At 38.1% G+C, this 17,414-nt stretch overlaps 1 protein-coding gene across 2 annotated transcripts in view; it reads left to right on the top strand.

Moving 5' to 3' along the window:
• LOC128691663 (beta-catenin-like protein 1) overlaps positions 1-16,905 on the top strand; it is a 245,888-nt gene extending 228,983 nt beyond the window's left edge. For both annotated transcript variants that reach the window (XM_070088844.1, XM_070088843.1), the window contains 4 exons: positions 247-421; positions 2,982-3,167; positions 15,743-15,929; positions 16,146-16,905. In XM_070088844.1, the coding sequence (XP_069944945.1) occupies positions 247-421; positions 2,982-3,167; positions 15,743-15,929; positions 16,146-16,243 (646 nt within the window). In that variant the 3' untranslated portion in view covers positions 16,244-16,905. The remainder of the gene's footprint in view (positions 1-246; positions 422-2,981; positions 3,168-15,742; positions 15,930-16,145) is intronic.
• Positions 16,906-17,414: the final 509 nt, after the last annotated feature.

Genomic DNA, 17,414 nt, shown 5'->3' with positions numbered 1-17,414 from the left:
TGATACTTATTGCATACAAAATGCATGTATATTGTATCATCCTTGCAAAGACCAGTAGCATGGTAATGAAATTTTTATAATATTTGATTAAAACATATCCATATGTTTTAGGCAGAATTTCTTAAAACTGAAAATTGAATTTCTTAAAATTGAAAGTTTCATATTCAAAGAGGAAATATTTTCAGATCTTTAAATTGATGTAAACTATTTATTGTAAATTTTTTCTTTCATATTTTCATTCCCAAGAGAGAAAAAACTGTCACGTAACGGAGCATTACGGGTTTTGGATCATGCGCTCACAGGTTCAGAAGGTGCTGACAACTGCAACAAATTTGTAGAGATCCTGGGCTTGCGAACCATATTTCCACTATTCATGAAGACTCCAGGCAAGCATGGGAAAAAAGGACTCAATAAAGATCAGGTTTGACAATTCTTATTTTGTTCATCAAGAAATGTAAGTGGAACACCAATTGAAATTTTTTTTTCCTAATATGTATCTTTAACCATGTTGAGAATAAAAATAAAAAAAGTTACTGATCATTTAGCTATCAGGGTTGCAGAGTACTTGTCTCTAGGGTTCCCTCCCAGCTGTCAAAGGATAACTTAATTATACAGCTCACACCTCCGAACCTTGCATCAAATCAGCATTCTGTTACAAAATTACAGGAAATAATATTCATATGAGATAACTATAGAGATGCAATATGATTTTTTTTAAACCCACACTCTTACTGCAGACTTACCTTGCTGCTGTCATGTAAAATCAAATCACATTTTTATAAGGTGTCTGTTGCTTACTATCCTGAATATGAGTTCAATGCTGTTTACAGTAGTTTTATTATTGTTTTTTAATATCTGTGTGTATCCTAATTATTCATCATTCCAATTTCTCACAAGCATATGGTATCTGTACTTTCAGATATTGATCCTTGAGCCTTTTTTATCATTTGTTATTCTTTGATATTGTTTACTCATTATATTAAAGTTTTACCATTTGCCTTTTAATTTTGTGTGTTACTGTATGTATTTTACCATACTATTTACCATTTAATCAGTTGCATGACAATAGCATACCATCTTTTGTAACCTCATTATTCTGTGTAGATCAAATAGCTGTGATGACACATTTGCTGGTTCAAGATTTAACCTTCAGAATTTACTTAGTACATACATCATTGCTTAAACTTTTATCTTACACATGTAAAGTCGTATTTATTAATGTGACTTTCTTGCTATTTTATGTTAATACATTTCTGACACATTAAACAATCCTTGCTTTTCCTCAAGCATAATAAAATTATATGTGTTCATTTTTCTTTTTGGCTAATATGATTTTCATGTACTGTAACAATATTAGGATGATGATCATTTTTAGTTCTTGTCACTGAAATTTTGAAGATCATCTGCTTCCTTGTACCAGGAGCCCAGAAAGATGACCTTGCACTTTCTCAGGCTCCTCTGCCATTATATTTTCCTAGCCTTTTGGTATATGATCAAGATGTTTCCATTTGATATATTTGTTCACACTACCCTTGGGTCATTAAATGAGGGCAGGAGGGAAAAAGAATGGCAGGAGCATGCTTCTTCAGGATGTTTTCATGTGTCAGTGCCCCCACTGCCTTGTCGTCTAAGATCAGGCCTCTGGAGGATCAAGGCATGGTCAACCAGGCTGTTACTGGTGGTTGTACTCAGTCTAACGTACAAACCACATCTCAGCTGGTCAGAAACTAATTTGAGGAATTTGTCAAATTTCCTCTTGAAGATAATTAGAGGTTTGTTAGTAATTCCTCTTACAATGGGAGAGCATTGAAAAATCAGGGACCTCTGACACTCTTTGAGTTCTCTTAGTGTGCTCATTGTGCTACTTCTTTTTATTAGAAGTACTCTTCACCATTTACCAAGTGTCTTGTCTTCATATTGAGTGATTTCAGTGTGTAGGTTAGGGACCAGTTCCTCCAAGATTTTCCAGGTTTAGATAATGATGTACCTTTCTCACCTACATTTCAAGGAATAAAGTTGAAGGAACTTTAAACATTCCCAGTAGTTTTAATGCTTGATTTAATGTATACAGGTAGTGAAAGTTCTCTGTACATTTTCCAGCTCAGCAGTCTCGCTTGCCTTGAATGGGTTCCATTAGTATACTGCAGTATTGTAGGCTGAAGAGAACAAGTGACTTGAAGAGCATCATTATTAGCTCAGCATCTCTTATCTTGAAAGTTCTAATTACCCATCCTATCATTTTCCGTGTGGTAACAATAGCAACATTGTTGTGATCCTTGAATGTGAGTTCTGACATCATAACTCCCAAGTCTCACACATGGAACTTTCACTCTATTAAATGATTTGAGTTTGTCTTGTATTTTGATTTAGTCATTGTTTCCTCCATTCTTCCATAGCAAAGCACCTGAAACCTGTCCTCATTGAACATCATATTGGAAGACTTTATTTATATTCTGCTGAAGATTTCCTGTGTCTTCAAATACAGAGATGGCTAAATATGGAAATAGTGGAGATGTAAAGATATGATAATCCCATCAACCATGAAGTAGTTGTTTTGAGGTGGTCAATTCCTCTGCCATGAGAGGTGTTCAGTTTCAAAGTCTTGAAGATTATTCCTCTTCAGTAGAGAGTGAAAGATAGTTCAGCATTGGAGGGAACTTCTACTCTCCTTACAGGAACAAATTAACTTTATGTATATTTACATTATTTATTATTCATTAGAAGCATTGAACAGTTTATTTACTTTGAATGGTGAAAACTGGCTAACATTTGTCATGTCCAATGAACAGATTAGAATTGGCCATTTCTCATTTTAACAGACCCTAGGATAAGTGTGAACATCTTCAGTAAAATTCAGTACTGTATATCATAAAAGTTGTAACAGTAGTGGGGTATCCTATGGGGATTGTATGGATACCTTCCTGGCTCCTGGACTGTTAATTTAAGTCTATTGTCAACTACAACTATACCACACAATTTAGCATGAGGAGCATGTAGTCTCCATCATCATGTCCCTCCTGCGTAACTGCCGTCCCAACCAGCGGACACGACTTATCAACAAATTCACCGAGAATGATCACGAGAAAGTTGACAGGCTATTGGAGCTACACTTTAAGTACTTAGAGAAAGTACTAGCTACCAACTATGCACTTGAAGAACAAGCCAAGGTAAAGTAGTCATACTGTTTTGTGTGTGTGAGCATGTTGTCATTATACTTTACGTTAAAGCACAAATCTCTTCTTAGGAAGATATTGTGACAAGCAGTAACTTGAGAGTATTTGCTCTGTGTACCATTTTAAAATGAAAGTTGGTATACTGGACACTGTAGGTACCTATCTACCAAAATGATGGATACTGTGTACATGTATATCAAGCATCTAAATCAGTGTGATCAACAGGCACTGAGCACCTGAGCACCTGTTAACAAAATACACTTGCTTTTTTGTAAGTCCTAAGAGAGAGAGTTTACCTTAACACCTTGGAATCCATCAGTTTGGGGAAGAGTTTTGAGTTAGGTTAAGGAATTAATAGAGGCCAGTAGAATATAATCAGTTGACAACCCATGGCATTCTTCTAAGGCTTTTCACAATTCGAATGATAGCAGAGATGTCTTTAGTGTTAGATTAAAACTGCAGACATCTGTGTGCTACATAATGCATAATTACTCTGCCAAAATACTACCACACCCAATATACTTACATGCATCTACTACAGGAGTCTGCATACAATGTAGATTCTTCAATGGTGTATGGCAGTGGTCCCACAAGCTTACTTCCACCTACATACAATGCAGGCTCTGTAGTTGTGTACAACAGTGGTCCCACCAATCTATATCCACTTGCACACAATACAGGCTCTGTAATGGTTTATAACAGTGGGCCAAGTGGTCTACAGCCACTTCCACACAATACTGGCTCTGTACTGTGTATGGCAGTTGGATAGCCAGCCTGCATCTATTTACAAATAGTACATTCTCTGGTGGTGTATGGCAGTGGGCCAACCTGCCTACATTCATTACAACAATATAGTCAGTGTAAAAGGACAGTGGTTGTCTCTCAGTTTACTGTTTTTCCACATTATAGCTGAGGGACCTTAACAAAGTGACCTGTCATACCTATTTCTCATGTGGAGAACTCAAGAGTATATATATAAGCAGTTAAGGTAACTTCCATAAGATAGTTTGAATGTTGTACAGTATCTGGGAGAATATTTGCTGTTATTCGTTATGGATAGGAAGAGCTTTTGAAAATATTAACAGTATCATGAGCTGAAAGTGAAGGTACATGGTGTTGGGAGAGGTTTATTAGTTTTTGTAAATACTTCATTTGATAATAGAATTAGAGAAAGGGTGTTGAAAGTGTTTTTTCATTATTGCATATATTTTTAATCATGCAGTAATAGACAGTGTCTGATATGGTCATTTACTAGAAGGCCTGAATGTTCACTTTACATTACATACTGTATTACATTAGGGCCCCACTCATATGGCAAGTTAAGTTCCAGGCTACCGCCAGAAAGCGGACATTGCCGGAAAGCAGATGCCGTTTGTTTCCACTTATAAATGTCAGATAATAAGTTTACACTAACATATATTAAGTTAGAAATAGAACTAGGCATTAAAAACAATAAAAAGTAAAATACACACACAGTACACTCATTACGTACCTCAAAATATTTGTGGCCTTAATGTAGGGTGAGAAGTGAGTAGTGTTTATTGTAAGAAGTCAGGCATAGTAGGTATGGTAGTCAGCCACTCCACCCCACCCCACCCACACTACGACATTTTAAGCGCCTTAGAGCGATAAAATGAATATATAGTGTGCACTCATTGATTACCTTAAAATATTTGTAGTCTTAATGGTCTTATTACATGTACATAAGGTGCAAGGTGAATAGTATTTATTTGTAGAAAGTCAGGTGTGATAGGTATGGTAGCCCATCTGGCCACCCCACCCACACATAATATACTAGGCATTTAAAGTGCCCTAGAGCAATAAAGTGCATATACAGTACACTTATTACTTTTTTTTCTTTTTTTTTTCTTTTTTTTTCAACAAACCGGCCATATCCCACCAAGGCAGGGTGGCCCAAAAAGAAAAACAAAAGTTTCTCTTTTTAACCCTTTGACTGTTTCAGGCCCCTCTTTGAAACTGTCATTCTATGTCGCCAAATATTCGAAAAAAAAATCGTATGAAAATGTTAGGAATATTTTTGTGAGTGTTTTAAGCCTAAAAAAAAATTTTTGCCATCAGTACTTACCGAGATATAGAGCCACAAAGTTTGCAGAAATTGATGTGCGTACGGCAACAGCGGCGACTGCCGCCCACCCGGTATTCTTTTTTTTTTTTTTTTTTTTTCAACAAGTCGGTCGTCTCCCACCGAGGCAGGGTGACCCAAAAAAGAAAGAAAATCCCCAAAAAGAAAATACTTTCATCATCATTCAACACTTTCACCACACTCGCACATTATCACTGTTTTTGCAGAGGTGCTCAGAATACAACAGTCTAGAAGCATAAACATATAAAGATACACAACATATCCCTCCAAACTGCCAATATCCCAAACCCCTCCTTTAAAGTGCAGGCATTGTACTTCCCATTTCCAGGACTCAAGTCCGACTATATGAAAATAACCGGTTTCCCTGAATCCCTTCACTAAATATTACCCTGCTCACACTCCAACAGATCGTCAGGTCCCAAGTACCATTCGTCTCCATTCACTCCTATCTAACACGCTCACGCACGCTTGCTGGAAGTCCAAGCCCCTTACCCACAAAACCTCCTTTACCCCCTCTCTCCAACCCTTTCGAGGACGACCCCTACCCCGCCTTCCTTCCCCTATAGATTTATATGCTTTCCATGTCATTCTACTGTGATCCATTCTCTCTAAATGACCAAACCACCTCAACAACCCCTCTTCTGCCCTCTGACTAATACTTTTATTAACTCCACACCTTCTCCTAATTTCCACACTCCGAATTTTCTGCATAATATTTACACCACACATTGCCCTTAAACAGGACATCTCCACTGCCTCCAACCGTCTCCTCGCTGCTGCATTTACCACCCAAGCTTCACACCCATATAAGAGTGTTGGTACTACTATACTTTCATACATTCCCTTCTTTGCCTCCATAGATAACGTTTTTTGACTCCACATATACCTCAACGCACCACTCACCTTTTTTCCCTCATCAATTCTATGATTAACCTCATCCTTCATAAATCCATCCGCCGACACGTCAACTCCCAAGTATCTGAAAACATTCACTTCTTCCATACTCCTCCTCCCCAATTTGATATCCAATTTTTCTTTATCTAAATCATTTGACACCCTCATCACCTTACTCTTTTCTATGTTCACTTTCAACTTTCTACCTTTACACACATTCCCAAACTCATCCACTAACCTTTGCAATTTTTCTTTAGAATCTCCCATAAGCACAGTATCATCAGCAAAAAGTAACTGTGTCAATTCCCATTTTGAATTTGATTCCCCATAATTTAATCCCACCCCTCTCCCAAACACCCTAGCATTTACTTCCTTTACAACCCCATCTATAAATATATTAAACAACCATGGTGACATTACACATCCCTGTCTAAGACCTACTTTTACCGGGAAGTAGTCTCCCTCTCTTCTACACACCCTAACCTGAGCCTCACTATCCTCATAAAAACTCTTTACAGCATTTAATAACTTACCACCTATTCCATATACTTGCAACATCTGCCACATTGCTCCTCTATCCACTCTATCATATGCCTTTTCTAAATCCATAAATGCAATAAAAACTTCCCTATCTTTATCTAAATACTGTTCACATATATGCTTCAATGTAAACACCTGATCTACACATCCCCTACCCACTCTAAAACCTCCTTGCTCATCCGCAATCCTACATTCTGTCTTACCTCTAATTCTTTCAATTATAACCCTACCGTACACTTTTCCTGGTATACTCAGTAAGCTTATTCCTCTATAATTTTTACAGTCTCTTTTGTCCCCTTTCCCTTTATATAAAGGGACTATACATGCTCTCTGCCAATCCCTAGGTACCTTCCCCTCTTTCATACATTTATTAAACAAAAGTACCAACCACTCCAACACTATATCCCCCCCTGCTTTTAACATTTCTGTCATGATCCCATCAGTTCCAGCTGCTTTACCCCCTTTCATTTTACGTAATGCCTCACGTACCTCCCCCACACTTACATTCTGCTCTTCTTCACTCCTAAAAGATGGTATACCTCCCTGACCAGTGCATGAAATTACTGCCTCTGTTTCTTCCTTAACATTTAAAAGTTCCTCAAAATATTCTCGCCATCTACCCAATACCTCCATCTCCCCATCTACTAACTCCCCTACTCTGTTTTTAACTGACAAATCCATATTTTCCCTAGGCTTTCTTAACTTGTTTAACTCACTCCAAAATTTTTTCTTATTTTCATTAAAATTTCTTGACAGTGCCTCTCCCACTCTATCATCTGCTCTCCTTTTGCACTCTCTCACCACTCTCTTTACCTTTCTTTTACTCTCCATATACTCTGCTCTTCTTATAACACTTCTGCTTTGTAAAAACCTCTCATAAGCTACCTTTTTCTCTTTTATCACACCCTTTACTTCATCATTCCACCAATCACTCCTCTTTCCTCCTGCCCCCACCCTCCTATAACCACAAACTTCTGCCCCACATTCTAATACTGCATTTTTAAAACTATTCCAACCCTCTTCAACCCCCCCACTACTCATCTTTGCACTAGCCCACCTTTCTGCCAATAGTCGCTTATATCTCACCCGAACTTCCTCCTCCCTTAGTTTATACACTTTCACCTCCCTCTTACTTGTTGTTGCCACCTTCCTCTTTTCCCATCTACCTCTTACTCTAACTGTAGCTACAACTAAATAATGATCCGATATATCAGTTGCCCCTCTATAAACATGTACATCCTGGAGCCTACCCATCAACCTTTTATCCACCAATACATAATCTAATAAACTACTTTCATTACGTGCTACATCATACCTTGTATATTTATTTATCCTCTTTTTCATAAAATATGTATTACTTATTACCAAATTTCTTTCTACACATAGCTCAATTAAAGGCTCCCCATTTACATTTACCCCTGGCACCCCAAATTTACCTACTACTCCCTCCATAACATTTTTACCCACTTTAGCATTAAAATCCCCAACCACCATTACTCTCACACTTGATTCAAAACTCCCCACGCATTCACTCAACATTTCCCAAAATCTCTCTCTCTCCTCTACACTTCTCTCTTCTCCAGGTGCATACACGCTTATTATAACCCACTTTTCACATCCAATCTTTATTTTACTCCACATAATCCTTGAATTAATACATTTATAGTCCCTCTTTTCCTGCCATAGCTTATCCTTCAACATTATTGCTACTCCTTCTTTAGCTCTAACTCTATTTGAAACCCCTGACCTAATCCCATTTATTCCTCTCCACTGAAACTCTCCCACCCCCTTCAGCTTTGTTTCACTTAAAGCCAGGACATCCAGCTTCTTCTCATTCATAACATCCACAATCATCTCTTTCTTATCATCTGCACAACATCCACGCACATTCAGACTTCCCACTTTGACAATTTTCTTCTTCTTATTCTTTTTAGTAATCTTTACAGGAAAAGGGGTTACTAGCCCATTGTTCCCGGCATTTTAGTTGACTTTTACAACACGCATGGCTTACGGAGGAAAGATTCTTATTCCACTTCCCCATGGATATAAAAGGAAAATTAATAAGACCAAGAACTATTAAGATAAAATCAAAGAAAACTCAGATGAGTGTGTATAAATAAATGTGTACATGTATGTGTAGTGTGACCTAAGTGTAAGTAGAAGTAGCAAGACATGCCTGTAATCTTGCATATTTATGAGACAGACAAAAGACATCAGCAATCCTACCATCATGTAAAACAATCACAGGCTTCGTTTTACACTCACTTGGCAGGACGGTAGTACCTCCCTGGGTGGTTGCTGTCTAATTCAAAGGTTTCTTGCATTTTTCAATATTTTTCTGTTCCAGGTAACTTATGTGGCCTGTGAGACCAATGTAAGGTGCATTCTTCAAATATACGCTCATTGTTTACAACGCAATAACACAACAAACTTTATCACTATTAGTTTGTGTATACACTTTGTTTACACAAACAAACAATATAAAACAATGTTTATTACTATTGTTCCATAATATATATACATATGTACAGTCACTAAACACGTTCCTAGAACTGCTGCAGCTTGTGGAACTCTTTGAAACATGGGTATATGCAGAGGGGCACTTCACACTCCTCACACATAAAACGAGTGTCTCTGCGTGTTTGTGGGCATTTTGTGGTATGCATACATACATAACACCTCTTCTGAGCATTTTTCTTGGCAGTAGTAGGAGGCAGTTGTATGGGGTAGTGATCACCAGGCCTGAAACGAGATGACGTGTGTGGGCGCTGGTCTATTGCAGGAGTTGCTCCTTGGTACTTTGCAATTATTTGTCTGATTACTGACAGGCAAAGTTCACCATATTTTGGTGTTTTGCTGGTCTTCAACTTGTATATGTTATAAGCATTTAGCATAGAGATATCAACAAGATGGAAAAAAAGTTTGATATACCACTTATAACTCTTGCGTACACAGTCTGCAAACCCAATCTGCATGTCACATTTGTCCACTAAGCGCATATTGAGGTTGTAGTCCATGACAGCTGCAGGCTTTAGAATGGGTTCATTGGTCTCTCTTTTGTCCCTGCCACTGGGTACCATTTCGTTTCTGTGAACTGATGTCAACAATGTGACATCACGTTTGTCATGCCACCGAAATGCCATGATGTCATTGGCAGCAAAGGCTTGCACCTCACCTCTGCGAGTGCCAGCGTCGAACCTTGGCATATGTTTACCACGCACTGTGCCACACACGTCTGTCAAGTTCACTCGCAAGAAATCACTGAGTAAGGGGCTTGTGTACCAGTTATCAGTAAATAACATATGCCCCTGGTTCCATCATTGTTCGAACCACATCACCAGAGATACCCAATAACTTCATGGTATCTCTCAAAGTATTACTGCCAGTGTACACAATGATATCCAAAACTAGACCACTTCTGCAATCACACAGTACAAATAGCTTTATACCAAAGCGTTTCCTCTTGCTTGGTATATATTGCTTGAATGAGAGTCTTCCTTTGAATAAAATCAAGGACTCATCAATAACAAGCTTCCTGAAGGGATAAAAATACAAGCAGCACTTTTGTTTCAGGTACATAAACACATTTCTGATCTTATATAACCTGTCGCTTCTGTCAGGCCTGGTTTTGTCTGAAAAGTGTAACATACGTAACAGTATCAGGAAACGATTGACACCTATAATGTCACTAAAACCTGGAGTTGAAATCAGGTGTTCTGTTGCCCAGTATGTGGTGACAGTGTGCTTATACACATGTGGCATAAGCATTATTGTGGCAAAAAACAGGTACATCTCTGCCACAGTTGTCTCCTTCCACTTGTGTAGACGTGATTTTGGTGAGAGAATTGTATTTGCCATGGTGTAATCACAGTATGTGTTTGTTTCCCTGACAATGATGTCCGTCAGGGGCTCATCGAAGAATAACTCAAAGCAGTCCAGTTCACTGGCATTGTTCCCAAGTGGACAAGATGGCTTTATTCCACTTTGTGTTTCATCAAAGTCATGGGGACTGGGAACAAACTCGTCACCGTCCTGCCAATCCCAGATGCGGTCTGCTGGTGGAGTCTGGATATTGTACCGTGGTTGTGGTTGTGCAGGTTGTGGGAGTGTGGGGTAGGGTGAGGCTGGTTGTTGTGCAGAGTCAGCAGCGTGGGTAGTAGCGTGGCCCACTGATGGTGCCACATGGGCCGTGCCACCCTCACTATCACCACCACTGCCTGCTCCATCACTCACATCATTCATACCCATCGTTACAATATCGTCATCTTCACTATCAGGTCGTGGTGTAGGGCCACGGGATGTGCTCCCAGAGTTTCTCCTTCCCCTTGGAACAACATATGAAACACTACCAGACCGCATGCTACGTCGTACATACTGCCGCTTCACTGGGGAATATTCACTCTCACTGTCACTAGAACTGCTTTCAATGACCTTGAAATCACTATCACTATCACTGCTAACATCTGGGTGTTGTACACGAGCAAATAGTTTCCTCTTTCGTCCTGGTACAGGCGAACGTGAACGTGAACAAGCCGGCCGAGCACCAGAGGTGGAAGGTTGTGGGTCATCTGGGTTTTCATCACTAATTACTTTATCCTGGGCACTTTTTCCGGTAACACTCACTTCAAAACCCTGGAATTCACTGTCACTGACATTTTCATCGCTGTTAGAGCTATCACTTGGGAACAAAAGACCTCCAATCTGCCGAGGAGTGAGGAACTTCTTACCGAGAGGCATGGTGAAAATGGACTAACAACATGGCGTTCCCACAATGCACCGCTGGGTCCCAGATTTTTTTCACAGGGTGCACACCGACCACTGAGACCTATTCTCTCTCATGTAGGCCTACCAGGCCTTTGGCGCTTGATTTGAAGCCGCTAGAATTTGTGCGTATAAATACGTCAGAAACATTGGCTCGTAAGACGTATTTACACGTCGGAAACAGTCAAAGGGTTAAATTTAGTAATTTATACAGGAGAAGAGGTTACTAGCCCCTTGCTCCACTTATTACTTACCTTAAAATATTTGTAGTCTTAATGTAGGGTAAGAGGTGAGCAAACGAGATAGAACGGGTAAATGATAGAGGACAGGTAGCCGCAGAGTATGTAAGCAAATAGATGAACATGTTTGGTGGGTTGATACATGTTCATTTCCATATTTGTAAAGCTTATATCATAATACAAACACTTTACATTGTGTACAAGTTGTCTCCACATTCTCATGTAACACACCATTTTTAGAAGGAATAACACTGAGTGAAGGCATACAGAAGGAATAATTTTCTACAGTTAACCCCAGTAATACTATTGTGTACACATTTTCTTTGGTGTTGGAATAGAGAAAAATGTTATTTTTTTCCCAACACTCCGATAACACAGCTTTAAAAAATCTCTCTCTCTCTCTCTTTTTTTTTTTTTACAAGTCGGCCGTCTCCCACCGAGGCAGGGTGACCCAAAAAGAAAGAAAATCCCCAAAAAGAAAATACTTTCATCATCATTCAACACTTTCACCTCACTCACACATAATCACTGTTTTTGCAGAGGTGCTCAGAACACAACAGTTTAGAAGCGTACAGTGGACCCCGGAATTTCGTGATTAATCCGTTCCAGAGAGCCTGCCGAAAGTCGAAATTGCCGAATGGCGAAACCATTTTCCCCATAAGAAATAATGGAAATAAAATTAATCTGTTCCAGACACCCAAAAATATCAAAATAAAATATTTTTTTTCAAATAAAGATTTGCATACTGAAAACAATGAGAAATCAAGTACATGCATATAAAAAATAATAATAACATTACAATTACCTTTACTGAAGACTTCTGGGTGGATGGAAGACAGGAGGAGGGGAGAGGAGGAAGGTGTGCACTATTGTTTGGAAGGAGAATCTCCTTCCATTAGGACTTCAGGTATGAAGTCCTTATCTGGGGTTACTTCTTTTCTTTTTTTTTAAAGACACTGGCACTGGGAACAACTTGAGAGTCACTGGAACCCTGTCACACAAAATATCTGTCCAGAGAGCTCTGTTTCTGGCGTTTCTTTAAGATTTGTCTGAAGTGGGACACAACACTGTCATTGTACATGTTGCCAATACGGCCTGCAAGAGCTTTGTTAGGGTGAAGTTCATCCATAAATGTTTGCACTTCAGTCCACTTTGCACAAATGTCCTTAATCTTTGCAACAACAGCACACTTTATTTCCTTTCCTTTCGCCATGATCGAAGTGATGGTTGAATGGGGTTTGCCATACATCCTGGCAAGCTCTGTAAAACGCACTCCACTCTCATATTTTTCAATGATTTCCTTCTTGAATTCGATCATGTTCCTCACTTTCTTTACCAAAGGGCTTGCACTAGCTTTCCTTGGGCCCATGGTGACTTATTTAGCAGTTGCAATCACAAAAAACAATGGATTATTATGTATGAACCTGCGGGGTGATGGTCACGTGTTAGTAAACAATGGCACACTGAGTATGAATGGCGTGGGAGACTGGCTTTGTGTGCGCGGTGACGGGCGGACGGGTACTGGACGGTCGCCGAATCACGAGTCTAATCACGAAACGCGAGGCCAAACTTTGTCGAAAAAACTTGCCGAAAGTCGGATTTCACAAAAGTCGATGCCGCCGAAACTCGGGGGTCCACAGTACGTATAAAGATACACAACATATCCCTCCAAACTGCTAATATCCCGAACCCCTCCTTTAGAGTGCAGGCATTGTACTTCCCATTTCCAGGACTCAAGTTTGGCTATATAAAAATAACTGGTTTCCCTGAATCCCTTCACTAAATATTACCCTGCTCACACTCCAACAGATCATCAGGTCCCAAATAATAGATTGGTAGACAGCAACCACCCAGGGGGGCACTACCGTCCTGCCAAGTGAGTGTGAAACGGAAGCCTGTAATTGTTTTATATGATGGTAGGATTGCTGGTGTCTTTTGTCTGTCTCATAAATATGCAAGATTACAGGTATGTCTTGCTACTTCTACTTACACTTAGGTCACACTACACATACATGTACATGTTTATTTATACACACTCATCTGAGTTTTCTTTGATTTTGAATTAATAGTTCTTGGTCTTATTACTTTTCCGTTTATATCCATGGGGAAGTGGAATAAGAATCTTTCCTCCGTAAGCCATGCGTGTTGTAAAAGTCAACTAAAATGCCAGGAACAATGGGCTAGTAACCCCTTTTCCTGTAATAATTACTAAAAAGAATAAGAAGAAAATCTCATATTTATGTTAATTTATTCTACTGTGGGTGTATTTATCATGTTTATATGTTACGTAGCGTGTTTATTATATAATTTTGAAAAAATATAGACGGATTAAGCAAAATGTCTATATTAACATTTTATATGACATTTAGTGCACCTCAGAGTGATTATTATTATTATCATTATTATAATAATTATCAGAGTATATATAATATTTATCAGAGTATATAATACTGTATAATGATAATAATAATTATCAGAGTACATTGGAACCTCAAATGTCGAACTACTCCCAACTCAACCAATTATGTAAGTGTATTTTTGTAAGTGCTGAAATGAAATGAACTAATCTAATTTACATTATTCCTGATGGGAATAAATTCATTCAGTAACAGCACTCGAACAGCCATCTGGAATGAAGAAAGTTCAATATTTGAGGTTCCACTGTATATATAAAATATTAAATAACTTTAAAACACTAGAAATTTTGTAAAATTTCTAAACATAATGGAGAGACTCGGAGCTCACGGAGAATGTAAACAAACTGGGTGGGTGACGGTGACCGTATTAGAAAGACAGGGGGAGCTGTATAGCGAGCTTTGGTCATAATTTGAAATGTCTTTATTAGTGGAACGCCATAAAGCAAAACGTTGTAAAGTGGGGCCCTAATATATGTACTATTAGAAAAATAAGTCATACTATCATGGCTAGAATAAGTCAGCACTGTTGCATAGCTTGATAATGGCCTGGGTCAGATCGAAACATTGTCTAGTTTTCATTTCCAGAATTTGAGCTTGTCATGACATGGTATGTTCTGTACATGTATTATTATACAAAATATGTATATTGTTTCTGTATATAGCCCTTGGCTTGTTTGGTCTTCTTTGCCTAGAGTGAGGTATCACCCACATTGTGGCTTAGCTTAAGGGAATGTAGTGTCCATTCTGTTGTGCAGTCAGTTATTGGCCAGACAAAATGGTGCTCAGCCTAGCAAACTGAGCAGTGCATTGTGCTTTCTAGAATTTAGTGCTGTATACTTAGTCTAAATTTTCTTAGTTTTTGCATATATTTTTTATCATATTTGATCTTAATTTTACTTATAAATGATATTTAGAATTCATATTAAGACTTGAGTCCTGGAAATGGAAAGTACAGTGCCTGCACTTTAAAGGAGGGGTTTGGGATATTGGCAGTTTGGAGGGATATGTTGTGTATCTTTATATGTATATGCTTCTAAACTGTTGTATTCTGAGCACCTCTGCAAAAACAGTGATAGTGTGAGTGTGGGGAAAGTGTTGAATGATGATGAAAGCATTTTCTTTTTGGGGATTTTCTTTCTTTTTTGGGTCACCCTGCCTCGGTGGGAGACGGCTGACTTGTTGAAAAAAAAAAAAAATTAAGCTTGTGTGAACGTATTAGATAGGAGCAAATAGAGACAGGTGTTTTTTAATGGGCCTGATGTTGGAGTGCTTACAGTGTAACTTTTATGAAGGGATTTGTTGAAACTGATTAGCCAGACTTAAGTCCTGGAGGTGGGAAGGGGTCAGGCCTGCACTCTGAAGGAGTCGGAGGTTGTTTAGTTTAATATCTTTATTATGCACCCCATACCCATCCTGTGGGCGGTAGTCAAAAGATTACAGAGGTACATAATGGGTCCAGGTTGGAGGGTAATCTGAATTGTGAGGTAAACACACTTCTGGCATGACAGCAATTGAATGAATGGTGGCGAATGTGTTTTCTTTTAGTCACCCAACCTTAGCTGAAGATGGTTGTTTAACTAAAAAAATTATACATGTAATTAATTTTTTTTACAGGCTGAGAATTTAGGTGAAGATGACCTGTATTTGAGGCGATTGGATGGGGGTTTGTTTACCTTACAGTTGGTTGATTACATCATGCTGGATGTGTGTGCCACTGGACCACCATCCATAAAAAGAAGAGTTCTTAAAATTCTTAACCTCCGTAATGCTTCTGTCAAGACTATTAAAAACATAATGAGAGGTATGATGTTTTTTTTTTATACTTAATTGTATGTATTGTATTCATTATTCATTCTGTTTAATATTGTTATGCCAAGTATGTGTCATAAGAAAATAGTATAATTATGAGTATCTAATACTATATGAAAAAACTCCAGCAACATAGCTGTGTGTATAACTCTACCCACATTTTATCACTGCATAAAACAATGACTTAAGTGATCATGTCTTTCAACAGAGTATGCAAGCAACTTAGGAGATAATAGCAGTTCTGAAAGTCAGGCAGAAGAGCAAGACAGAATATTGGATCTTCTTGATAAATTCCAGAACACTTAATACACAAGGAATACTTGTCATACATACCAATTGTGCTCTTTTTCAGAGACTCCAGCATTCACTGTTATTGTTTGCAGTTAATATGCTCATTAAGGAGAAAAGCCTAGCAAAATATATTTTCCAAATACTTGAGCTAAAACTTAAATAAGTGTTGAAGGTTAAGGTTCTGCTCAGTGTTGCTACCACTTCTGTGGATTTTTTCTCAAGTATAGTTTTCACAATGTGTGTAATTTTAATTGGCAAATTTTATTTAGATTTCCTTTTGGTGTCTACTCATTTTTAGACATACTGTAGTTACACAAGTAATGAAAATATGAACATTTTTAAATTATGATTTATATTCTCAAGTGCAGAACTGCCAAAAACTAGAAATACTTTAATGTAATAATGTTATATGCTCTTACAATCTCCTATTTCCATAAGTTGACTTCCTTTTGATACATTAGTTGGCATAAAATTTATAGCAATTAAATTTCATAAAATTTAATTATTGATTTTGTTAGTTTCATTAACTAAATAGTGTTATGGTAGCTTGTGTTGAATAACTTATGGAGAATATATGATTGCATTTTGCATTGAATAAATAAAAAAAAAAGGCACAATACCGTGACTGGAATGATACACAAATAACCTGCACATAGAAGTGAGGAGCTTACGACAACGTTTCAGTTCGACTTGGACCATTTACAAAGTCACACTAACGAGAAGTAGAGCAGGAAGGGTATATGTAGGCAGGAAGTGGTAGTGATAGTAGTAGTGGAGGTGGAAGGAAGTAGTAGTGAGGAAGTAAGAAGGAGGAGGAGCCAGTCAAATACTGTACTAAGAAAAGGGAGCACTGTGAGACTTTGTAAATGGTCCAATTCAGACCAAAATGTCGTTATAAGCTCCTTCCTTCTATGTGCAGGTTATTTGTGTATTGCACTGAATAACTTACACAGGGAATGTGTATATGACTGCATTTTTATGCAGTAAACAGCTTAATGAATACAATAATTATTTTACCTTAGAGTATTAATTTGTCAGTAATAACATCAGTAAGTTATCTAGTATTACATTTGTTTATTGAATTCACTTCATTATTAGATTTCAATCACAAACTGAAACGAGTATAAAGCAAGGCTCAAATGAGACTTTTTTAAACGTTGAAGTCTAATTCTTTGTTTAGAAGAAA

Source organism: Cherax quadricarinatus, chromosome 26, assembly GCF_038502225.1.
Source record: "Cherax quadricarinatus isolate ZL_2023a chromosome 26, ASM3850222v1, whole genome shotgun sequence".
NCBI lineage: Eukaryota > Metazoa > Arthropoda > Malacostraca > Decapoda > Parastacidae > Cherax > Cherax quadricarinatus.
Note: the sequence above shows the minus strand (reverse complement) of the source record. Positions and strands in the feature narration are given on the sequence as shown.